At 37.9% G+C, this 25,809-nt stretch overlaps 3 protein-coding genes across 4 annotated transcripts; 1 reads left to right on the top strand and 2 right to left on the bottom strand.

Annotated features, from left to right (window-relative positions):
- Positions 1-2,190: 2,190 nt before the first annotated feature.
- pnpla7b (patatin-like phospholipase domain containing 7b) lies at positions 2,191-18,580 on the bottom strand. Its single transcript, XM_067439035.1, has 36 exons — positions 18,492-18,580; positions 17,699-17,742; positions 17,261-17,338; positions 17,077-17,161; positions 16,784-16,866; positions 15,936-16,024; positions 15,705-15,845; positions 15,420-15,579; positions 15,232-15,312; positions 14,984-15,112; positions 13,424-13,504; positions 13,147-13,312; positions 12,864-12,950; positions 12,682-12,767; positions 12,421-12,576; positions 12,249-12,326; positions 11,952-12,157; positions 11,609-11,740; positions 11,343-11,466; positions 8,384-8,497; positions 8,231-8,306; positions 8,007-8,156; positions 7,855-7,918; positions 6,678-6,846; positions 6,288-6,470; positions 5,537-5,655; positions 4,442-4,598; positions 4,244-4,360; positions 4,002-4,071; positions 3,806-3,922; positions 3,430-3,578; positions 3,157-3,309; positions 2,962-3,078; positions 2,797-2,878; positions 2,580-2,710; positions 2,191-2,491 (listed from the first exon to the last, which is right to left on the bottom strand). Exons 2-36 carry the CDS (start codon positions 17,738-17,740, stop codon positions 2,423-2,425), a joined length of 4,041 nt encoding a protein of 1,346 aa, XP_067295136.1. The 5' UTR covers positions 17,741-17,742; positions 18,492-18,580; the 3' UTR covers positions 2,191-2,422.
- Positions 18,581-19,274: 694 nt separating this feature from the next.
- On the top strand, positions 19,275-20,494 carry mrpl41 (mitochondrial ribosomal protein L41). The gene is made up of 2 exons (XM_067439040.1): positions 19,275-19,387; positions 19,953-20,494. The coding sequence occupies exon 2, from the start codon at positions 19,981-19,983 to the stop codon at positions 20,386-20,388; it is 408 nt and encodes a 135-aa protein (XP_067295141.1). The 5' UTR covers positions 19,275-19,387; positions 19,953-19,980; the 3' UTR covers positions 20,389-20,494.
- On the bottom strand, positions 20,468-25,807 carry dph7 (diphthamide biosynthesis 7). Of its 2 annotated transcripts, none has more exons than XM_067439038.1 (9): positions 25,417-25,807; positions 24,973-25,109; positions 24,444-24,531; positions 23,390-23,484; positions 23,147-23,301; positions 22,488-22,560; positions 22,299-22,364; positions 21,929-22,101; positions 20,468-21,431 (listed from the first exon to the last, which is right to left on the bottom strand). In XM_067439038.1, exons 1-9 carry the CDS (start codon positions 25,555-25,557, stop codon positions 21,010-21,012), a joined length of 1,350 nt encoding a protein of 449 aa, XP_067295139.1. In that variant the 5' UTR covers positions 25,558-25,807; the 3' UTR covers positions 20,468-21,009. The 2 variants fall into 2 exon arrangements, with proteins under 2 accessions (XP_067295139.1, XP_067295138.1); XM_067439037.1 differs by having other exon boundaries at positions 23,147-23,304; positions 25,417-25,805.
- Between the last annotated feature and the right edge of the window lie 2 nt (positions 25,808-25,809).

Genomic DNA, 25,809 nt, shown 5'->3' with positions numbered 1-25,809 from the left:
TTGAAACACAACGCCTCTGCACTTACGATTTGTCTCAACATTGGTAAAAGAGAGCTGTCAGTCAATAAATGCAAAAACAAAGTAACTTGTATTACTTATTTGAAAAAGTAACTCAGATATTTAGTTGTACATTTTAAAAGTAATGTTACATTACTGATTACGTAAAAAAGTAATCTGATTACATAACTCAAGTTACTTGTAACGAGTAACTTCCAAAACGCTACACACCAGTAATGTGTATTTTGAGGTACATTTACAAAAGTTACTTGCTTTTATAAAAGCTAATGCTCTAATTGAACTAAGGCCAAATCCTGGCTTAATCTAAGGCCTGTCTGTGAAACAAGACCAGTTTCTCTTTTCTTATATTGCAGAATAATTTTTCATAAAGCCTTCCCGAAAAGAAAACAGTTTGTTTCATCTTCAGGTCTTGTCCAAGGTGCTGAAAATACAGTGGTGTGAAAAAGTGTTTGCCCCCTGGTTAAATATAATCAAAGATTGCTGTAAAAATCTGCATTGTTAATCCTTTAGATATATTTTTTTTAAATCGAACCTTTCCTGGAAGTAAAATAATCGAAAGTGTGTGTGTGTAGGAGGGAGGGGGTTGGGGGTATATATATATGTTTACATGTTTTTTTCCAAAACACATTGGGAACAATTATTTGTCCCCTTTTATTAATTACTTTTTGCAACCTCCTTTTTCCAAGATAACAGAGAGTGTATCTCAGAATCTGAGTCTTCTCCTATAATGTCTGATAAGTTTGGAAAACATCTGACATGAGATCAGAGAACATTCCTCCATACAGAATCTCTCCAGATCCTTCAGATTCCCAGATCCATGTTGGTGCTTCTTCTCTTCAGTTCACTCTACTCATTTTCTATATAAGGTTCATGTCAGGGACTGTAATAGCCATTGCAGATGCTTGGTTAGTGCTCAGTGACACATTTTTGTTTTGATTTTGATGTTTGTTTTGGATCATTTTCCTGTTGGAAGATCCAAACATGGCCCATTATAAGATTTCTAGTACATGCTGTCAGTTATGATTTTTTTATCTGTTGGTATTTGATCAAATCCATGATGCCATGTATCTGAACAAGATGTCCAGGACTTCTGAGATTTATTTTTAACAGCCATATTTGATCATATATTTAACAAAGGGGGCAAACACTTTTTCACACCACTGTAATTTTACCCTGTCTGCCCTATTCTAGAGGAAGACACCAAAATTCCAGATATCTCATATATATCTCTCCTCTATTTTCACACATGAGACTAGTGTTTTTCACAGTATAATGCAATCTGATCTTAAAAGATGATGACATATAATGTGATTTCTAGTATTAAACAATCAACCAAAAATTCAGACAATTTTGAACTTTTAATGGGCTAAATAACAAAGTATTACAAAAGACCATCAATTGCTTCAAACACTTTGCCTTTAAGAATCAGATTTCTCACAGTTACATTTATTAGTTCTTCCATTTCCCCTGGTTATACCATTACTTTCGACTACTTTCTCCAAAAGGTGAAATTTCAAAAAAAACTTCTTATGTCATTGCTTATAACTTCACTAACAAGATCATACACACACAGAACAGCTTATTCTTTTACACAGTAAAATGTGTTGAGGTTGCACTGACGGCTTGCATGGAAAATAATGTTTTTTAAATATTATTGACCATGTGTAATACTAAAGTAACGGCAAGAACAGCACTTATAGACTTTTATCAACTGTTACTGGAGCTCAGTGTTGGCTGATTGATATCTAAGGCTCAATACGTAGACACTGTTAGACCACAATCTCCTTCATCATACTTTTGGAAATTAAAGGAATAAGTAGTACCATAATACTTGCTTTCTTCTATTAAGATCCATTTCTGATTACCTGTTAGTTTCTAACAATTAAAGCAAGTCAATATTGATAAGGTCATTTGTTAAAATCCCTTTATACACTATCAGTCTCTTATGCTCACCAAGGATACATTTATTTAATAAAAAATACAATAAAAACAGCAATACTGTGAGATATTATTAAAAGAACGGTAATTGAGCAAAAGTCATTGTAAAGATATTTATAATGTTAAAAAAGATTTCTATTTTAAATAAATGAATGTTCTTCTGAACTTTCTATTCATCAAAGAATCTGTTTTCAACATTGATATTAATACAAAACGTTCTTTTAGCACCAAATTCAGCTTTGCCATTACAAAAATAAATAACATTTTAAAATATATTGCAATAGAATATAGTAATTTTATATTGTATATAATTGTAATATTATTTCACAATATTACTTTTTACTGTATTTCCATTAAATAAATGCAGCCTTAATGAGAATAAAAATTTCTTTTTTTGATCATTAGTGTCAGTCTACTGAAAAAAAAAAAATACTATCAAAACCTTTTGGAAAATAAGTATTTGAGGTCAGGTGGTATGATGGCTGTTGTGTTTGAATGCTCGATGTCGCCTTGTTCTAATCTCCATGTCATCATCCTGTTTGGAAGTTAAAAATCATTAATATTATGATTAACCATGCTAAAACATACCTAAAACATAATACACATTTTTGCAGTTATCTTACTGTATCAGCTGTATCTGCTGTCTCCTCCTCCTCTTCATCTTCTTCTTCAGTGTGCTCGCTGTTTGGATTGGACAAATCGAAGTCTGACAGCACTGTATCTTCATCATAATCTGTCTGGTACTCAGACTCCTCTGCGTGTGAGAGAATGTAAGAAACAACACAAAGATGAGAAAACAACATGAACAAAGGACATGTGTGAAGACGGTCCACTCCTCACCATCCACAACGGCCTGCTTCACTGGCTCTATTCTGGACACTATTTCAGCCAGATCGGTAAATGAAGCATTGGGACAGGTCACCTGAATGACAGATAATCGGGAAATTAGTTTGTGAGGAAACAGCCTGATGCTGTGATAGGGTTTGAATGAACTTGGCCTCTTACATTTGTTCTCCTAGATTTGTGGAATTCCTCTTGATGTTGGTCTCTGAGCATCGTCTCCCTCACCCCACTCCGACACCAAACGTCAAACACGGTTTTTCCATGCTGGAAGCCAACATCCTGCAACACCGGAAAAATCATTGCTGCAGACAAAAAGCCAAGGCAACAGAAGTTTCTATGAGATGACATGCCACTCACAGCAATCTCATCGAATTTGCCAAAATCCAACGTGCCATAGCGATCTATGGGTGGTCGAATGTACTCGCAGTAGTCACTGTCTTTTACCAGCTCCAGCTGACGCACAGAACACACGTAGGCCAGACGGGTCTGAATCTCTGCCATGTTCAACACCTAGAGGATATAAAGTCATGAATACATATATATTTGAAGTTTTGGGATTTTCAATAAATGACACAAGGATGCATTACTGATAATCAATGCAATTGGAGGAAACACAAAAAGATATTTGACCTTCACTCTTTCTGTCAGCGGGTTCAAACGTTTCCATAGCAGCCACCATCCAGATAAAGAGTCTCCATAGTTGGTCAGATCGGTCTCATCCTGACTACCAACATCAACGGCAATCACCATCTTAGCACCCAAGGAGCGAGCTGTGTCAGCTTTACAGAAATGTACAATGTTAATGTTTAAAATATCTTAATGCTTTATTGACATTTTTAGCAGTTTATAGTCAGGCGATAAGATGGCAACAATATAAATTACCATATGAGATTTGCTATATAGTATATATGGCTCTATGGGAGTATGCAAGCAGGTAAAAATTGTAAATGTAATAGCTATAATAAACTGTAACTTTGCAATTTAAGAGTACAATAGGACACTTAACCAGGTAGGTTATTGATGTAGCCTCCATCCATGAGCAAGTGCCCATCTTTAGGGTCACATAAAGGGGGAAGATATCCAGATAGCGACATACTGGCACGCACATACCTCCACAGAGAGCCTAAAAAAACAATGTACAGGCTAAAATCTGTCATAAAAAGATGAGATGAAGATGACAAGTTAAGGAGATAAAGTAGTACCATAAGTGTGCACTCTCATGGAGGAGGCAGTGATGTCTGTGGTGATGTTGAAATACGGGATCCAAAGGTCCTATCATAAAAAAAGAGATATGCACAAAGTTTAGACTTATTTAAGAATATGTTTATATGTTTATATATATATATATATATATATATATATATATATATATATATATATATATATATATATATATATATATATATAAGTTTATAATTGATTGTATTGTGCCAATCAATTTAACCTCAATCTGTTTGTCCTGGAAGACTCTGCTAATGCTAGAGTTAAATGATGCTCCAGTAAACATGGATGTCACTGGGTAGGTCAAGTCTGTGATCTTCCTAAATATGGATCCAAAATCCTATTGTGCACAAAAAACAAATCTCAATGATAGTACTACATGTATGAATGTTATTATGTATTCAGTGCTTAGAGGTCTCACCATGGCCCACTGGCGTGCCCTGACAGTCATACGACTGACGCTTCGCTCTTCAGCATAGAGCGCTCCTATTAAGGAACCGATGGAGGTTCCACCAATCAGATCTATGGGGATCCCCGCCTCACTCAGAGCCCGAATGATGCCCACCTGAGAGCAGCCTCTGTGGGTATAGTGTGGTTTTATATTTACATATGGGCTTAGAGTTCCTACTTGTGCATTGTATTATATTAGTATCTTTTTATAAAGCATTTTAAAGGCAAAGTGAGTAATCTCTCATCCCAATTAAACTAAAAGTAAGGCATATTTTTAGGTTGACTTCCTCAAAGAGTGTAAACACTAGTCCTGTATCACTTTGAAAACATTGCTATGTTTGAGCGGTTTGACATGTCAACATCTGGATCAACCAATGGCATTTGTTTTGGGCGGGGCTAACCTTTTGACTGATAAATGGCAGACAAGGCAGCTCAAAAGGGGTGGAAGGAGGATTTTGGAAACCTATTATTATTATTAAATTAAACACTTCACCTTTAAACATAATTTATATGTAAACAAAGTAATAAATTATTTTAAAAATCAAGATGACAAGCAATATGGTTGCAAAAACATATTTATAACATTATATTCAGGTAATTGTAACAGAATTACACAATTAAAAAATTAAGGTACCACTGTGTGTATAAGTAGATTAGACAGATTACACATTTTATGCCCCTTATATATCATGTTTTGACCCACCTTTAACAAGTCGCTGATTATGACAGAGCAGGCAGGGACAGAGAGTAGACAAAGAGTCGCTATCATCGAGAGACATGCTGAGGATGTGAACCCCAAAACATCACTAATGGGTTAGAAATGACTATATTATGATTAGTTGATGGGCACAAAATTACAAGACACTTGTAATAGTGCAATGGATAAATACTTCAAGAGACCACTGAACTACAATGATTAAATAAGTATGGGGAAAATCAGTCGATGTTCCACTAATATCAACATGCTTTTACTAGATTATTCAAGTGAGAAATGTTGTTGGCAGTAGGCCAGGTGGATTGAGGAGGAACAGAATTATTGGCGATGAAGGGGAAGACAAATTCATACCTGGCCCCCCCTCCTCCCAGCACCAGAGCGATAGCATTTCCTGTCAGAATCCGAGCCAGACGTGAGAAGTCAGAATGCCGGTCGGGAGGCTTCTCAAATACCCGCTGATACATCTCTCTCTGACAGGATGGGAGGGAAGTGGGAGTTTGCACAGATAAGATATGATAATTTGATTAGACTCAGAATTTGTTTTGACAAACGTTCACATTACATACAATGAAATTGGATGGGGACCAGAGCCTGTCTTAAAGAAAAATCCTATTTTGACTGCAGACTTAAGATTTGACAAGTTCTAATTGCTCAGTGAAGTTACTGAACAGATTGTGAGATAGCATCTTTCTGTAATAAAGCGTTGTCTCAAATGACTAAAAACCACCAAAAAAACATTATAAAATAGTCACAATAGACTATACAAACAATGAGTAATGTTCTAAATATTCTGAAGCCATATGATAGCTTTGCTTATACAGTGAAAATGTTCTCATTATTCACTGCAAATCTTGCTGTACAAATTTTAAAGAAAGAAAGTGAGTCACACAGGGTTGTAAGAACTTGAAAGTTATTTTTTTTAAGAACTATCTTTTTTGTGTAAACTATTATTCCTTGGCTACCCTTGAATTGAATGCCCAACCATCCATGGTGTTTCCCTGGTTATGGCCTGAGATGGAAATAGGATGGATTTTCCGTGGATCCTCAGGCTCGATATTGGCATTCACATTTGCTTTAATAATAATGATGTTAGAAATGGTACCAGTTTGGGTAGACTCCTCCTGGAGAAGACCCTGTGGGGACATGATAGATGCAGATGTCTAGAGATCCAGCTGCGCATGTTGAGCCATTCTGCTGTTCCTCTGGGTGGAGGCCCGTCCTCACGGTGCAACAGGACCAGCTGCTTCTGAGCTCTCACAGCACTGCTCTCCAGCATACGCTCCAGCTGATACCACAAACAAAGCCAAAAAGTTCAGCTTACCAAATAATTTAATAGAAATGTATGTCAATGTCAATATATTGAACTCTCTGAAGCATTCACCTATATGTTAAATAAATAGTTAGGCTATTGATATGACTGGATTAACATGCTTAAAAACACTCATAAAGCATTATTTACTTTACATACTAAATCTTTTTAATGACAATTCACCTCTCCCACAATGGGCTCCTGTTCCCCCAGACCCACGATGATGATGCAGTCCGCCTGTCTGATAGAACGTTGAGTCCAAGGAGTCAGAGAACTGTCAGACTGATACAGAACAATCCGGTGGATGTCCTCTTGTTGACCTAACCAGCTTGACAGACGGTACTCATGAACACTGAAAAGGAAATAATAAAGTATATGAACGGTAAGTCACAGGATTTCCACCTCAATTTACATACTACCCATCTTAAATGTTATGCAATATTTGAATTAGTATGCCCCAAATCATACTACATTAAAAATAGCATGCATCTTTTTCAGCTCTTTTTCAGTTGCCCACATTCCCCTGCACAATGTGGCTGGCTGCTCTCTTTTTCAACTGCAAAAATATGGTAGGGAATGCCAAAGTTGCTTTAATGAACCTAAGAACCTTGAATTCTTGAAGCATCGAAAATACATTTTGGTTAAAAAATAACAAAAACTACGACTTTATTTAGCATTTTCTTCTCTTCCTTGTTTGTTTTCAATCTGCAAACAAAGATTAAAATGGTTAGGAATCAGTAAATCGATTCAAAATTCAGATCACCAATGTCACGTGATTTCAGCAGTTTGACACAATCCGAATCATGACTCAATATGCTGATTCATAACCGTTCGAATCCTTGTTCACGGATTGAAAACAAACATGGAAGAGAAGATAACGCTGAATAAAGTCATAGTTTTTGTTATTTTTGGACCAGAATGTATTTTCGATGCTTCAAGAGATTCTAACTAACTAACTGATGTCACACATGGACTACTTTGATGATGTTTTTATTCCCTTTCTGGAAAGGGACAGTATTCCGTGCATACATTCAATGGAGGAACAGAAAGCTCTTGGTATAAATATAAAATATCGTAAACTGTGTTCCGAAGATGAACAGAGGTCTTATGGGTGTTGAACGACATTAGGGTAAGTAATTATTGAAATAATTTACATTTTTGGGTGAACTAACCCTTTAAGTAGGCAGGCCCTAATAATGATTTTTAAGGTAATGAATTAAGATAGATGTTAAAACCTACATAATGAAATCAAGATAGCAAACTGTCTTTATACATACTTTAAATTGTGTGTTTTTTTTCCATTACCAGTGAGGTCCACAATTTTAGTGCATAGTATGCAAGTACTGTATGCAACTCTCACCTGTCCAAGGCTGCGACACCAAGGCGCTGTTTGATGGTGTCACTGGTTAGAAGCAAAGTGGGGCCTATTCAAAACAAAATGAAGATACTCAAGACTTAGTATCAGCTTAACTTTGAGGCAAATTAAGAAGGGAAAAGAGATCAATAACTGACCAATAGCACTGAGAGCATGTTGCAGCTCCAGCGTGAAGGCAGTCAAAGGCACCTCATCAGAAACAGGCAGAATGGTCACCGTTGACAGATTAGCGGCTGGGTTCCCGGCGTCCCACTTGCTGGTTGAGGAGTGAAAACCCAGGTTACGCACTGTGGAGATCATTAAATGTTCATTAGGGAACATACAAATTGCAAAAACACACAAAAGTTTCACAAACACACACCTGACAGTGGATCATTAACTTGCTGCATGTTACCCAAGATTTTCTGCCCAAGAAGATGAATCAGACGAGTTACAACCTATGAAAGAGTGTGATATGTTAATATATATGCAATATAATCTCATGAGATGTGTTAATATATGTATATAGTCTAACCTGTGGGTATTTCCTCTTAATAGAGTTAAGAGCTCCCTCAGGCAGTTTGGCCAGTTCAGAGTCTCGGACTGCATGGACTGTAGTGGCTCTGTTCAAATGAGTCAAAGTTTCCACCTAACAGCAACACGCATACTTTTAACAGATAGACAAATGCTGCATTTTTAACTTGCAGCAGCATTTGTTTAAAGAACATACACAATTATTCAAAATAATTTTCTTTACTGTAATGAAATTCTTATTAAAGCCTTTATAAATAGTCAATAGCCCAAATTGTATTACATGCTATTGAAACAATGTAGAAGGTGGTATTAAGAGAAGAGGAAATTCTCATTCTAGAGAGCATTTCACTGGATAAAGTAAGCATATATATGGCCCTGAATAGGAGATGCTATTATCAATATGGAGAAACACTGCAAATTTATCTTATAAAAGCTTACTTTGCCAACTTTTCAAAGTACACTAAAATATCTCGGCAGGGTTTGGACATCTCGGCATGGATGAAAGAACATCATCTACAGCTCAGCCTGGTAAAGCTTCCCTGCCAATCTGACTCTACACCATGATTTCACCATCCAGCTAGGTTCATCATCAATTACCACTCCATCAAGGTTGGTCAGAAATCTTGGCGTAACCTTTGATGACCAGCTATACTTCAAAGACATGCAGGTTTGCGCTGCACAAGATCAGGCCTTTCCTAACTGAGCATGCAATACAGCTCCTCGTCCAGGCCCTGGTCATTTCTTGGCTTGACTACTGCAACACTCTCCTGGCTGGACTTCCATTATGTCCAATCAAAATTCTTCAAATGAGTCAGAACGCTGCAGCAGGCATTGTATTCAATGAGTTTAAAAGGACCCACGTCACGCCTCTCTTAATCTCTGCACTGGCATTGAAACTACTTTTCAGATTCACCACAAGCTCAGCACCCACATACTTTTACTTGCTCTTATGAGTCCACATCCCTACCAGAACGATCTGGTCATTGAGCGACAGCTCATGGTACCAACACAGAGAGGCACAAAACCTCTCTCCAGAACATTTTCGTTCACTGTTTCTTGCTGGTGGAATGATCTCCCCACCTTCATCTGGAATGCATAATCCCTGACAACATTCAAGACAGCTGAAAACTAATCTCTTCTGTGAGCACAACTTCACAAAAAAACTCCTTTAAATCTCCCTTATTCTAGCTTATGATACTCTAAGCAATGTCTGAAACCTGTCACATGCCTGTCCTGTCTTGTGTGCACATGTAGGTTATGTTGAGCATGTGCTCCTGTCTTTGTCTGATCCCTCCCCCTTGTTATCTGACTAGTGTTTGATTTCTCCCACCCGTTCCCTCTTGATTTCTTCCTTTTATATGCTCCTTGTGTTTGTCAGTCTTTGTCGGATCGTTGTTGTCTACGTCTCCTGTGTCCCCGTGATTCCCAGTTGGTATGTCTTGTGTTTATGGTTTGATTATGTATTTTGCACCCTCGTTTTTGCCTCCTTTTGCACTTGAATCCTCGCACCAGTTTTTCCTTTGTGTTTACTTAACAGAACGATTCGACCAATAAAGGATTCAGCAAGAGGGTTTTCTTTTTGGACTATGGAATTTACCAGACGATGGTTTGATAAGTTCCAGGTGATGTGGCAGGTACACTCAAAATACATCTGCCAACAGGGGGCGGGTGTAAGAGAGTTTGCCTGCCAATTCCTCAAGGAGGTGCATCACCTGTACATTAATGAGACAGAGAAGGCATGCCTCTCAGTCCCACAGAGATAGAGGGAAAGGGGACTCCAGATTTCTGGGAGTTTGTGGATCAGCTAGAGTCCAATCCTCCTAGGACCATGGTCCGGAAAGCACAGGTGGTCCCAGTTTGGGCGGCCCCAGTTACGATGGACCAAGCTCCGGTGGTCTCTAAGAGGAGAAGGAGAGTACGGTCTGTGACTGCTCTGGTGGTCCCTGTTCCGGTGGACCCACTTTCGGTGGTTCATGTTCTGGTGGTCCCAGCTCCTGGGGGCCGTGTTCTGGTGGTCCCTGTGCCGGTGGATTGTGGTCCCAGTTCCAGGGGATCCAGTTCCGGTAGATCCTGTGCTGGTGGATCGTGTTCTGGTGGCCCCAGTTCCAATGGATCAGGTGCCGGTGGTCCCAGTGCCAGTGGATGCTGCTGGGCCGGAAATGTCTCCCAAGCATCCTGCTCTGCCCGCGCTTCCCCGGTAACCTGAACTTGGGCGGGCCATCTTGGCCGCCTTACCTCTGTGGGCCAACATGGCCTCTTGAAATGTTTGTTTTCCCTGTTCCTCCCTTGTTTTTCCCTTCCTTGTCTGTTCCTTCCTTGTCTGTCCCTCCCTGGTCCGTTTCCTCCCTGGTCTGTCCCTAGTGTAGCGTCTGGTAGCCGCTCCTTAAGTAAGGGGTAATGTCACATGCCTTTCCTGTCTTGTGTGCACATGTGGGTTTTATGTTGAGCATGTGCTCCTGTCATTGTCTGATCCCTCCCTCTTGTTATCTTACTAGTGTTTGATTTCTCCCACCTGTTCACTCTTGATTCCTTCCTTTTATAAGCTCCTTGTGTTTGTCAGTCTTTGTTGGATCGTTGTTATGTGTACGTTTCCCCGTGATTCCCAGTTGGTATGTTTTGTGTTTATGTTTTGATTATGTATTTTTCCCCCCTTTTTTGTATTTGTTTCATTTTGTTAAATCACTCCTTTTGCACTTGAATCCTCACACCAGTTTTTCTTTTGTGTTTACGTAACAAAACCTTGTATTTTGAACACTTCTCACTTCAATGTTTGTTCGCCTGTTCGAGAAGAATCGTTTGCTGCATTCCTCAACAGTAAGTCGGTTTGGGTAAAAGCGTCTGCTAAATGAATACATGTAAATGTATCTAGATAGGCTAAATGCTAACAGACATTTGAAACTCCAGTAATAAACTCAACTGCTATAAAAATGATTAACATGCATCTACATATAACCACTCACCACACCAATGAGGTCTCCCCTTCCATATTCTGCAGCAAGCTCTTTTTTCCCATCATCCTTCATGATGACAGAGCGCAAGCGGCCACTCAGAACAATGAAAGTACTGTCTGACTTATCACCTTGTCTGAGAAAGAGCAATAATTAATGCAATAGTAATAATTGCAATTATTACATGTATTCTCAGGTTATTACAACATCAGAGATCTGGGCAGTGACCTAAAATATATATGTTTGGGACAGAGATTGTACAAGAAAAGTGCGCTTGCCTATAGACAGCCCGTCCGGCTTCCAGTGCCATCCAGTCCAGGGCAAAATCAATCTGTCTGACAAAGGGGGAGACCCTCCGTACAACCGTGTGAGCTACATTTAACACCATTCGAGGCTCTGCACGCATTATCCTAGAGGATGAGTTACACAGTTGACATGTTAATCAGTGTTCTGATGTGCTGTACCTAATTTGATACAATTGTTTCTAATTCTTATATAATTTTTATTTCAAATAATTAATTTTGTGTATAATAATTTTTCTGTGATTTTCTTTACAGCAGGTAGATAGTACATTTGCTAGAATTTAATTGCCTTAAGTGAAATTTGGTGCACATCACATACTCATAGAAGTGTGTTTTGGAGATAGACAGGAAGCAGCAGTCACGGTGGGCGCGCACAGAAAAGATGAGAGGCTCTCCTGTGAGAGCAGCTAGGTGGCCCACCATCTCTCCAGGGTGAGTCACAAAAAGACATGTTTCTTCTTCTCTGTCAATCATTCTCTGGTACACATGAAGAGCTCCTGAGATGACAAACAGCACGCTCACATCCTGTTACACACACAAAGTAGAAATGGATTCACATGTGAATTGAAATGTATAATTACTACACTGTCACTGAACAAGATGGTTAACTTTTTACCTGGTCTCCCTCACTCTCAACCACAGAACCCGCCTTAACTTGCCTCAGATTCACCCTATCCTCCAGAAGACTGGGGTCCTGGAGCACAAAGTATTTGTATACTACCATTCCAATATTCCAAATAGTATAAACTTTTCACTTTAGGAGAACAATACAATTAATGTGGCCTGACCTGAAGCTGTATAATCTTGAGCAAGTCCTTCTTGGCAGCTTGGAAAATGGCATTAACTTTACAATGGTGGATATGGTTGGAGTGACCCCCAGTGTCTGAGTAGTGAAACACAGCTGAAGGAGAATGTTGCATAGTCACCGACTTCTTCCGAATAGACTTCAGACAGGATGAAAGATAAACACAAACATGCAATGTATAGAATATGAACAAATATGACAATTTAAGGCTTCTTATTTTAATTTTAATTATAAAATGATGTACCTTACGTATGGCAATAGGACTTGAAGGGGAATCCTCTTTTGTAATGCTTGTTCTGTCAAAGGCCATATTGTGGTCAGGAGCCCCAGCTGTAAGATAAGCACACATTACCACATGTATTCAAGCTAGGGAGCCAAGTTAGTATTGGGTATTTATTTTGTAAAAGGTATATGGTGAAGCACTACCATGTGCACTGTCAAAGGGGGTTGACAGTGAGCGAGACTTTCTGAATAAATAGTTTGGACTGTCTGTATGAACGGGCTTACCACCATCTGAAAACAAAAGAACAAGTTATTAGACCCACATGCTGTTTTATAATTCTTAGTGATAGTTTTATTATTAGGGTAATAATGGGAAAACTTTTACTGGAAAGCCATACACCATAAAGTCTGCATTAATATTTCTATATATAAATGATTAACAGCCAATATTTGCATTTAACTACATGTCTAAGTAAACACATCATACCCTCTCCTCTGTACATCTGACTTGTGTCACTGTAATGGTCCAAAGACCTCTTTGGGACTTTGTCAGACACTTCCTCAATTGTCTGTGATTGTCTGCGCAGTCCTTTGCCTGGATTGGCCTCTCCTACAATACCAGCCACTGACACCAGTGGAACAGCTTGACTTTCCTACATGATGTGACAGCAATGGACTATTCAATGTATGTACTGTAATAAATACTGCAATAGTGTAAAATATTTTCTTAAAGTAGAACATGATTTATAGGAAAAACATCTGACCGGATTGAAAAGTTCTGTGGTCAGGCCCAGATAGTTGTGAAGGGCAAGAAAGGTCACTCTCTGAAGTCTCACCATGATAATCTGAAAGACAGAAAAAAAAAAAAATGTCATATATAGTTTTTTCTACATAAAGACAACTTTATTTGACATAAAGTCATGTCATATGTAGAATAATCAGGTATTTCTAACAGCTGATTTGACTGGAGTCTCATATTTGTCTTTAAACAAATGGACTGGCACAAAAAGACTGGTGCAATGGCTGCTGAAAATTCTGTTTTGCCATCACAGGAATAAATTACATTTTAATGCATAAACATTTAAAAAATAATATCTCACAAGCTGAAATAGTTACTGTATTATTTTTTATTATAAAAATGCAGCTTTTGAGAGGCTTCTTTCAAAAACTTTTTTAAAGGGTAATGAGTTGAAAAATCATCTTTTGATATATAAAATTGTTCAGTGAATATCCTGTAAGTTTCAGAGCTGAAAACTTCCTTTTTAGTCAAAGAAAAGCTTTGATAGACACCAGGCCTAGAAAAAGATGGTGTGCTTCAACCTTACGTCATCGTGCTACGAAACACACCTCTAAATAATGTGTAATTCAGTAGCCCCGCCCACCAACTCATGGAGCTGTTCGGATCCTTAGCCAGCAGCAATTACAATGTGGAAGAAGATAGCAAGATATTGTGAAAGAACACAGTCGCTGCATTAGCTTCCTTCGGACCATAATATTAGGAATGTGTGATACTTCATTATTTTTAATGAAGTTCCAGCTCACGTGGAGAAGATCGTACTTGTGTTCGCTTCATTTCACCAAGGAATCGTTTGTAAACAAGTCTCAAGTGCTGGATTTGCAGACACAATGTTGTGCCTTCTATATTGGATCCGACAGGAATGGTGCAACAAACTTATGTGAGTAAAACATCTTTTTTATATGTAGTAATAGTAGTCTGGGGGCTGTGTGTTTTCCAGATGGGCTACCAAAACGTACACCCGTCGGCAGAAATTCTTCCTTGATCTGGTTGTACACGTGTGTGTGTTTGTGTGTGTGAGCGCAGTTTGTGCTTATATCGACCGATCCTGCGGGCCATATAATACAGAAATAATATTCCAATCAATCGCTGTTGGACGAGAAATAAATCATTGTGTTTGTTTGATAAAGATGTTTTACGAGCCCTGTGATCAAGAGAATCATTGCAGTTGCTGCTTTCAAAATAATCTCTCCCTCATGTGAACTGACAGGGGCATAGATATGACAGGAGCTGAAGCTCATTAAATATGCAAATCTTATCCAATCCTAGCCGTGGACGTTTACTTCCAAGCCTCCATTGCGGCACGCCTGTCAAAACCCAGCGTTCAGAAGACTGAAAACCAGTGTAGAAAATAGCCTATTACTTATTAGTTATGATGTTTTTGAATGTAAAAACCACACAAACGTCATTAATTGACCTCAGACAACAGTATAAAAATAAATAAAAAAAGCCAGTTCATGACACCTTTAAATAAATGTTACCAACCCTCACTTTTTACGGTAATGTATATTAGAATTTCGGTTAATACCTGAACAACTCTGACCAGGGTCTCTGGATATTTCTCAAAAACAGATTGGAAAGCCTGTGCAGGGAGGCGGAGAACAGTAGTTGGGGCTGCTGCTCTGGCTGAAACGGTTTTGTAGGGAGCTGGATATCCCTGCAGAATAAGGTTTTAAAATGTGAGACATAATTAAAAACTCACTGGGCTTTAAAACAGGTCAAAATACAGACATTTGTATATTAGAGTGGGTAAAAGAGAAGACAGATGGGTTTTACAGTGATGACATCAAGGATGCTGAGAAGACTGTGAACACTGTCTCCAGGCAAAACGTGCTTCACCACAACCTCAGTCCCATCCTGATGCGAGGAAGAAAAATACACTTAAAATTAGAACATCTATATAATAGGCATAACACAAGATGGACAGATTAAAAACAGGCATATTGAGACCACTTGGCTCTTACACTCTCATGGATACACAGGTCAAGACGCCCATCCTGCACAACAAAGATGCTGTCATCGATGTCACCTGGGCGGAATAACCCTTCCCCTTGTTGCAGCTGCACAAACACCATATGTCGACACAATTCCAGGAACAGAGGCTTCTCAAAATGACCCAGAACCCTAAGAAGCACACATATCACAACTCCTTAGGTGCCAAACAACATTGCCAGATGTACAATTCTGTGCACTGTTTATTATGGAAAAGAATCAATCGCTCTTGTAAGATGACATGACAAGGTACCAACCTCACATTTTTCAGCATATACAGGACTTCAGAGGGGAGATGAGAGCTCTGCATGTCAAATTCAGTCAGATCTGCTTCCAAGAGTGACGGAGGAGGTTCTTTCGGTTGCAGGGTTGGAGGCTCCCTTCGGATACGCAGGATTCTGATCAAGAGATGGATAGGATGTTAAGATGCTTTGTGGAAACGGTTTGTTTGAAACATGTTCTTTCTATATCCGTGATTTTTCACATACTTGCGAGCTATTGACAGAACTTTTGTTCTTTTTCTGGTTCGCTTTTGAGATACTGGACCTAAGGTAGGTGGTGAGGACAAGGTCTGGACCTGAATGGGCCACAAATAACAACAATGCAATTTTAAAATCATCACATGACAATTATATTAAAGGGATACTTCACCGCTTTTTCATATTAAACTATGTTATTCCCTTAACTAATACGAGTTGATGCATACCTCTCTCGTCTCGTCATGCATTAAGTGCGTGCTCTTAATCTCTCTGACACGCTGTGACGATCTGATAGCATTTAGCTTAGCCCACTAAGCCCAGTTGATTCACTATGGTACCAAACAGAGATCAAGTTAAAAGCGACCAAACATCTCCACGTTTTCCCTATTTTAATACAGTTACACGAATAGTTGAACGATCAAGTATGGTGACACAAAATAAAACGTGGCGCTTCTCTAAGCGGATTAAAAAGGAGAACTATAATGTTTGGCGGAATAACACTTGTGAGAGTACTTCGACTCGGCGCAGTAAAAAGTCCCGGCTGAAAAATCCCCCCTCTCTCATTTCTGTCAATGAGGGACGTTTTTTCAGCCGGGACTTTTTACTGCACCGAGTCGAAGTACTCTGGAAGTGGAAGTGTTTGATTGCTTCTAACTTGATCTCTGTTTGGTACCATAGTGAATGAACTGGGCTTAGTGGGCTAAGCTAAATGCTATCAGAATGTCACCGCGTGTCAGAGCGATTAGGTATGTATCAACTCATCTTAGTTAAGGGAAACATAGTTTAATATGAAAAAGCGGTGAAGTATCCCTTTACTACAGTTTTGTTGAAAGTAACACACTGGGAAATTTTGGTACCTTCCTCATGATCTTCCTGCCATAAAACAGCACTTTGTCTCTTTTTCTGAAGCGATATTTAGGACCTTCTGCTTGCTCTTCTCCTTGAAAATCAAAAGTTAAATAGGTTAAAAGTAAAAAAGGTTTTTGTTCTTTATTGTTTTAGAAAAAAAGTCTAAAAATACGAGGCATTACACAAACTGTTTATTTCACATTTTACTGCACAACATCCAATGCTATTGTCTATATGCTTATTGAACAAGTATAATTCTAGTTTCGAAAACACTGAAAATCAAAAATGACCACACACTCACCAGCCTTGTATCTTCGGTGCAGAAAAAAGACAACAATACTGATAAGTAAAACTGCAACAGCTGCTCCAATCAACACACCAGTCCACTGTATTATGAAATGAGATCAAAAGATAGAATAAACTTTGTCTGCAAGACAAACACTATGGACTACTGATTCACAAAAACATGTCAAATTGTCTTATACCATGGTGCTCTGCAACTGATCCTCTACGAAGTGCTGCACACGAGCCTTAATTTCACTCCCAGATGGCAGCAGCACTGCCTAGAATACACAAAAATAAAACAAAAATCACATTATAAACCATAGCTTGAGCTACTACACCACAAGAACAAAACTGCTAACATAAAGGTTACTGGTTCAATCTCAACTAGGTGAGGCTGATCTGTGAAAAGGGGAGTCATCTGATCAAAATCTTGCTCAATCATTGTTTCATTGTGTAAATCACAAGACAAATGCTTTCGGACAAAGTCCAGTTTAATCTAATGGTGTTCCCTTTGAATAGTGTACTGTAAGTCACTTTAGTAGGAAAGCTAAAAAAAAATAGCATGGCTTTATTCATGTATTTATCCATTCACAGACACTGTCGTCAATCGTTAATGACTTCATTTTGAGAGGTCTTACCGGATATATACTGCACGTATCATCTTTTTCTTTGTCATCCATATCTTCAGAGAAGAAGACGAGAACATATAAATGAACACATTTGACACACAATAAAAATAGATATTTCTACCAAATATGGGGTAACACTTCATCCAATAGCAACTCACATTGCAAAATATGTAATAGCAAGAACAACAAGTGTGACTGGAAAATACAAGCAGTTTAAATCTCTCAGCATGTCAACATGGCCATAGCCTGTTGACACTTCTACTGACTGCTTAATCAAATTTAGCAGGTAGTTCAGCTCTGTTTCTTTGTCCCAAAGAATGTCTCCCAAAATGTCTAAGGATGACAACTTTCCCAAAACTTTCTACTAAACTACAAAAGAAAATGGCAGTGGTGGGGATTATTTCAAAAAGACCTGGAACCATCTGACACTGCCTGCCTTCCCTCACTGCAACCTGACACCACGTGATGTGATTTATGAGACCCTCTGCCAGGTGGAAAAGTCAAAAGCTCACCTCAGAGTAAAGGCGACGCTAAAACTTAAATTTGAAGTTTGTTGTACATAAAGGAAGAGTACTGAAAATGAGAATTGTGTTGTTTCAGGAGGGGCTGCGGGACGGATGTGGCTCTGGGTCAGAGGTAACCACATCTATTTTGTTTACACACACGAGCCGCGGCTGTAAACGCACTTGTAATCAAATACCTTGTCAATCAGTGTAACGGTCAAGATTTTTAAAAACAACATTATTTTATTGTATAACGTGGAGATCATGCATGCAAATAATGTCCACGAATAAAAAAATACCTTTTGAACGGCGTTTCCAAACTCTGTTTTTGTCACTCAATGCACTTTAGAGTCTCCCAGGGTTTCCATTCACAATGTCAGACCCTCCATTGTATAACGTGGAGATCATGCATGCAAATAATGTCCACGAATAAAAAAATACCTTTTGAACGGCGTTTCCAAACTCTGTTTTTGTCACTCAATGCACTTTAGAGTCTCCCAGGGTTTCCATTCACAATGTCAGACCCTCCACCGAACACACGTGTTGCCAGATCCTGTAAGAAAATCAATCTTCTCTGATTGATTAACACACCCAAAATAAGCCTAAACGAGCCACAGTTTGTGGATTTGGATTATCGGGAAAGGAGAATTGCGAAACGGAGAATTTAATTGAGCAGATTTTCTATAGCATTAACCCCAAAGCTATAGAAATATATAAAAGTTATTTTTAACTTCTACTTGCTGCAAAGTACCTTTCAATAATTATATTTTTACTAAATTAAATAAAAAGTACACATACGATTAAATATTAACATATAAACTGTCCATCTATTCTAAACAAATTAATACAATACTCTCCGGCACATACATGGAAACGGGGAAAACTCTTTTTACGAATCGACGGTGGAACAAACTCACAAACTATGCAACAATAATAATATCTGCAGCATATAACCCGTGCGACTGACTATAGGAAATGTATCATAGTAGATTATGAGAAAATAACCCTCAAAGTATTTCATAACTAGCGGGACATGGCAACACTGTAGCGGACAGACGTAGAGCCTTTGTGTCAATATTCGTTGCTCCTATTGGCTGTCTTCATGCGGATCTGACCAATTAGAGTGGATTTCTTTGCCACGCTTGACGTGGGAATAGAGTGATCTTCTTGAAAGCACGATAGCACACCATTCAAGGTTGGTGTTACTTTTTATTGATCTCTCTACTTATTTTATTACCTTACACTTTATATGTGGCTAGCGACGTTTACATTATTTTTGTGCGATTTCTGAAAAGTGAATGCAGTTTCAGCTAACGTTACACTGCAATATCTTCCATTATTGATTTTAACCAGCATTTATTTAACTTAAATGCAGTGAGACGACCTTTAAAATATTATATCGTTGTTTATTCGGTTGCCTTAATATACAAAATACACAATTTATTAAAGATAACCGTAATTATTTTATATTGGCAGTGTTCATACTAACTACCAACATAAGTTACAAATGCACATGGAGCATCACCTGCTCAGCTGCATCTCCTTCGTAATGTTCTGTAGCAGATAGTTTCTGCATAAATATCAATTGCTGCTATTTCACTTAAACAATGTGAAAGATTGCTTAATACGGCACATGGGTGTCATACATGCATCAATACATTTCAATTACAGAAATGTTACGAAAAACGAAATTGTTTAAAATATAATTGTTTACAGAAATAGAGGTTGTTTAACATATAATGAAATTGATTTTGAAACAGGTTATTGCTGCAGATAAATCACTCTTAAATGGGGGTGCTGTCAGCGCTGACGCGGGGGCTCGTGAGAGGAGCTGACAGAATGGCGGAGTTCACGAGCAAGCGCGGGCCCAGGACATTCTACAAGAGCAGAGGCGCGAGACCTACTGGAGTCGTCACCTCCAGCAGAAAATTCATACCTGTGCAGGCCATGATACCAGAGTTTGTGGTGCCTAATCTGGAAGGATTTAACCTGAAACCCTACGTGTCGTACAAGACCCCAGCAGGGACGGAAGAGCCTATGACTCCAGAGAAGCTTTTCAGTCAGGTGGTGGCCCCACAGATCGAGAGAGACATTGAGGAAGGGCTTTTCAACGAGGAGAATCTTGAGAAATACGGATTGGAGAAGACACAAGAGGGGAAGCTGTTCAAGTTGTATCCCAAGAACTTTGTTCGTTAGATGAGCTGTTTCAGTAGTTTGCAATGGACTGTAAACAAATGTGTTATGTTTGGTGAAAAACTTCAATGAACAGACGTCATAAAAGATTTAAACTATTTAATACTTGGCTCTTCATTAGGAAATTATTTAGAAATAAGTGGAACAAAAAATGTCCAACCCTTGGCAAAACTGATGCATTGCCAATAAATAATTCCTTATAGCTGATGTTTTTAAACTGTGGTCTGAAAGGAAGGAAGCTAGGGCCTCCATGGAAATGAATACACTTTGTAATGATTAGGAAAATAAAATGCAACAATGTAACTTAACAGAGACTAAATATTTTCAAAATAATTAAATTTTACAGAATAAATAAATGTAGACTCTTGAATCTATTAATATGGTTATAGTTTATTTGTTATAAAAGGTCTTTGTGTAGTTCTCAATGCAAAACTAAATTGGGGCTAATACCACTAGAAAATAATTCTTTACATTTTCTAGCTCAAATATATAGTCAAGAAATGACAAAGATGTTCCAAAACTGCATATATTGAATACAAACAATACTGCAGGAAACTCAGTTGAAATGTGCAGTTCCAAGTGTAAGGTTTGTTTTACAAAAGGCCCATATCATAGCAACTGTGTTCAGGAAGAGGGGGTGGGTTCAGATGGCATCTGTTCTTCCTCTGGGCTCCAGTCCCATCTCCAAACGTGCATCATGTGGTCATAGAAGGAGCAGGTAGCCATCAGGCAGGACAGAGACTGGGCGTCTTTGGCAGGGCTAAAGAAGGGGTCTGGAGCTGATCTTTTTTCAGGTAAAAGACAATGGTCGGGTATGTATTGCCCCGAGTCGTCCTCCAGAGAGGTATCAAAGCTGGCTGTGGGTGATTCATATTGGATCCTGAGATGACCTCTGGACTCTGTGAGCCCAATGCTGGTTTGGGGAGGTTCTTGAGGAGAGGGTGGCATGGAGTTGCTTAGGGAGAGTCTGGACCAGTCTGCCCCATATGCTAAAGAGTTGTGCAGAATATAAGAAGCCAGAACAGGACATGGTGCATCTTGTCCCTCTGCAAATGTGGATATTAGGAAGAAACCGAAAGTTACTATGAAGAATTGTAAATTACATTACAGTTAGAAAGTTTGGGGTCTCACCAAGGCTGCATACATTTGATCACAAAAACAGTAATATTGTGAAATATTAATACTTAATTTAAGATAACGGTTTTTTTGAATATATTTTAAAATGTAATGTATTCCTCTGATGGCAAATCTATTTCTCCAGTCTTTAGCATCACATGATCCTTTTTTAATTTCTTATCATTATAAATGTTGAATACTGTTGCACTGCTTAATATTGTTGTGGATACTGAGATATATTTAGGACTCTTTACACAATAGAAAGTTGAATTGAAATGTCTTTACTGTCACTGCACTGATCAATTTAATGCACCCTTGCTGAATAAAAGTATAAATTACTTAATTAAAAAACAATTCATGGACCCCAAACCTTTGAACGGTAGTGCACATATTAATCATTGACATAAAAAGGGGCAGTGGTTCTTACCCATAGCTTTCTGGCAGTGGAGAATATGGAAATCATTATGCATACATGCAGCCAGAAGCAGGTGCTCTTGACTGGGGTGCCACTTGAGTCTCCACACGCCGCCACCCACTGCAGTCTCACTCAGGGGCTGCTTCATGTTCCTCCCATCCCAGAGCAACACGTTCTCATCATAGCTACAAGAGGGACAATGTACCACTAACATGCACGCATAATTAAATATTATGGTTTTGATGATTGGTTCAGCAGAAACTAAGAGAATACCAGTAACCTCATTATCACAACACTTTTTTTACAGATATGTTTTCAATGATTAACATAATTATTCTTTTATATTTATAATTCATGTTTTATATTTTTCTTTGCCTCCTACCTCCCGGTGGCTAGTATGTGCTCTCGATGGGGGTTACTGTGTATGCTGCATACTCCCATAGTGTGTCTGAGACAGGAGAGCAGTATTTATTTACCATGATTGCATAAACAGCATAGAAAATATTTAAGTTGACTCAAAAAAAGGCTAAAAGTAATGTTGGTGGATGAAACATCACAGAAACTGTCTCACCTCTTGCTGGTGAAGGTAGGGGAAGAGGGACCTATTCTCAGATCCCAGCCCTTTAGTTTGCAGTCATCACCACCTGAGATGGCAATTATAAAAAGTAATGGGTAACACTTTATGATAAGGTCCTATTAATTAATGCATGAACTAGCAATGAGCAATACATTGGTTAAAGACAGTATTTATACATTTTTGTTCATGTTAAAATACAACTGTTCATTGTTTCTTCATATCAGCTCAGATGTATCAAATAATATCAACAGATACTTTTGATTTTAATAATGTATAAAATAAAATGAACTAATAATAATAGTAACAATAATAATTGCCTTCTAAGTATTTTTCATTGTTAGTTCAAGTTAACTAATGTAGTTCACTAATGCAAACAAATCAAACCTTATTGTAAAGTGTTACAAAGTAATGAAACAAATAAATACTTCTATTTTAGCTTTAATTTAAAAAAAGTATTATTTCAGTTGTCATCATTTTAATACTTCAACATCTACTTATTTTTAATTTAGTTAGTTGCCAAGCATTTCATTTCTAATTTTCATAGAAGTGTTTTAATAGTTTTACTTAGCAATAACAACACTTAATCAATGATGATACTCTTAACAGCACTACAGTGAAAAACTGTTCCTTTTGCTTGCTTGTTTTGCTCATACCTGAATAAACAATCTGAGTATCCCAGTAACTAAACGCTGAGATCCAGGCTTCAAAGTCGTGAGCTTTCCACTGACACACAGCATTTAAACTGGCTTCCCCCAGAGACAGCACTGTGAGAGAGCCGGTTGAGTCACTGGACACCACACGCACATCACTACTGCAAAAAGACAACAGTAACCATTATATACAGAGACAAAAGAAAATGGCAAATCATTAGTGCATCAATAACGAGCGCACCTCACCTCTCGCCTCTCCCTGTGGACCAGTCTAAAGACAAGGCCAGTCTGTCAGGACCCAACTCTGCTCTCAACTCACACTCCAAACCACAAGTGCCCTGCTACTGGAGACACAGTCCAAACAGGCAAAAGAAACTTAATTAATTAAGTAAAAACAATAAAACATCTTAACATAGTGTCCGATGCTTACAAAAAATATTGGGGACTAAGGCCCTGAGCAAATCTCCAAGGGGGCCACTGGATGATTTCAATTTAGTAAAATATTGTATTGTTAATATATTAATATAATTAATATTATTTAGTTTAATATTATTATTACTATATTAATATTTTTATTTTATTGTAATTTAATTAATAAATATTTAATTGTAATGATCTAACTTAATTTAAATGCTTTACAAAAAGAAACTAAAAACATACCCCCCCCCCCCCACCCAATTAAAAAACATTTTTGTTCACACAGTGGATCACAGGAGAAATTATGAACAAGAAAATATAACTTCAGTTTTTGATAATTAATGACACAATGATGATATTTTTAATTATAGTAAAGTACTTATTATATGTAATTATATTTAATTTATATATATATATATATATATATATATATATATATATATATATATATATATATATATATATATATATATATATATATATATATATATATATAAACAATCATTATATACATTTACTATAATTAATAATATTAATTATCATTTTATTTATCTAACTTATTTTAAATGCTTAAATTAAATCAAGAACTGAAATCATATTTCCTTATTCTCTCAATAACTATTGTTTTTTTAAACAGATAATATTTTCAACTAAAATATTATAATAATATTATAATATTTCAACTAATATTTTCAATATTTTCATTTCAGATGTTCATTATAGTTTAAAGATGAAGTTCTGGTTATGCATTTGCAACAACATTCCAGTGGCTGGATTTAACCTGAAATAATAACTGATGCTGTCAATAGAGCTTAACTTTTATTATATCTAGAACAGTCCTCGAATGTGAATCTTCTCATGCAGCATGAGTTTGATTGGTTACCTGATGTTCCATAAGCTTGTACAGCTGGATTTCTCCACTTGCCGAGGCCATACCCAACAACGGACGCTCTGATATCGGCACATGACACCTGCAGAATTCAAATATTGCTATAAGATTCTGACTCAGCATCAATGCCGTTACTGGACAGGCTGCTCACCGCAGAGCCATGGGTAGAGTGTGAAGTCCAGCTCTCCCTTTCTGGACATAATTTCAGCATATTGGGTGGAGCTAGAAGGTCCGCCACACCCTAAGCCTACCCATAACCCATGAAGTCCAGAGCGGTGGAGCTGGATGTCATTTGGCTCTGCAGTATACACCACTTGCATTACTGACCATCTGTCCAGGGAGTTTCATAACCTCAGCCAGAGATTACATACTGTATGTGTGGATAACAGATCCACACCATCACATACAATAACAATATGCATAATACATAGAATGTACAAAATACAATATACATCTGGAGTGTGTAATGGTGTAGGTTCAGAGTGCATTGTAGTGAGCAGAATGAATAGTGAGACTGCCTTACCACTTGAGGTCGAGTATAGCAGGAGTGTCTATTCTCTGAGTCTCGGTCAGTGGAGGGATGAACGATGGTTGCGGATTACAGTCAAATAAATAAAGTCGACCGATTCTGCTCAGGGCAGTAGAGTCTTCTGCTGTCAGCTGTTAACAGAAAACACGTTTTAGAAGTGACCACTTGGTACAACTAATAATACCACAGACACATACACACGTCTGGTTTGCTATCTTTGAGGGGACTGTCCATAGACATAATGCTTTTTATAATGTACAAAATGTATATTCTATCTCATTAAACTAACCCTACACCTAAACCCATCCCACAAAATTTTCTGCATTTTTACATTTTCAGAAAAACTAATTATGTATGATTTATAAGCTTCTCATGGGGAAAATTAGTGAGCATTCAGGATGAACGTTGGTTATATGAAATAAGGTTATTTTGCATTACCTTATCATCGCCTTTTTGAAGTTGGTAAGTCCCACATGCCAGAACATGAGACCACTGTGGCAATGGGCACCACTCCAAGGTATCAGCGCTTAACTCCGTGTCAAACACTTGCAGGGTTCGGGTTCGAGACTTCCAACCCATCGAAGCGGCTTGGCATAATATGAAGCAATTTAGAATTGATAATATCTCTAACGTTAACGTTAACTGACCAAGAAATGACTACGCGTGCTGTCACACTATAATCCCTATACAGCGCAGCAGACCAGCGGTCAGTAAATAATGCACTTAAATTTTCACATATATTATAAAATATATTTTATATATTGAATGTATATTAAATTTCATAACTTTATTTCAAATACCAGTTTCCAGGTCGTAAACATTGTCGTGTAT

The sequence above is a fragment of the Pseudorasbora parva genome, chromosome 3 (genome assembly GCF_024679245.1).
Source record: "Pseudorasbora parva isolate DD20220531a chromosome 3, ASM2467924v1, whole genome shotgun sequence".
Lineage (NCBI taxonomy): Eukaryota > Metazoa > Chordata > Actinopteri > Cypriniformes > Gobionidae > Pseudorasbora > Pseudorasbora parva.
The sequence above is the reverse complement of the archived record's forward strand: the minus strand, read 5'-3'. Positions and strand labels throughout refer to the sequence as shown.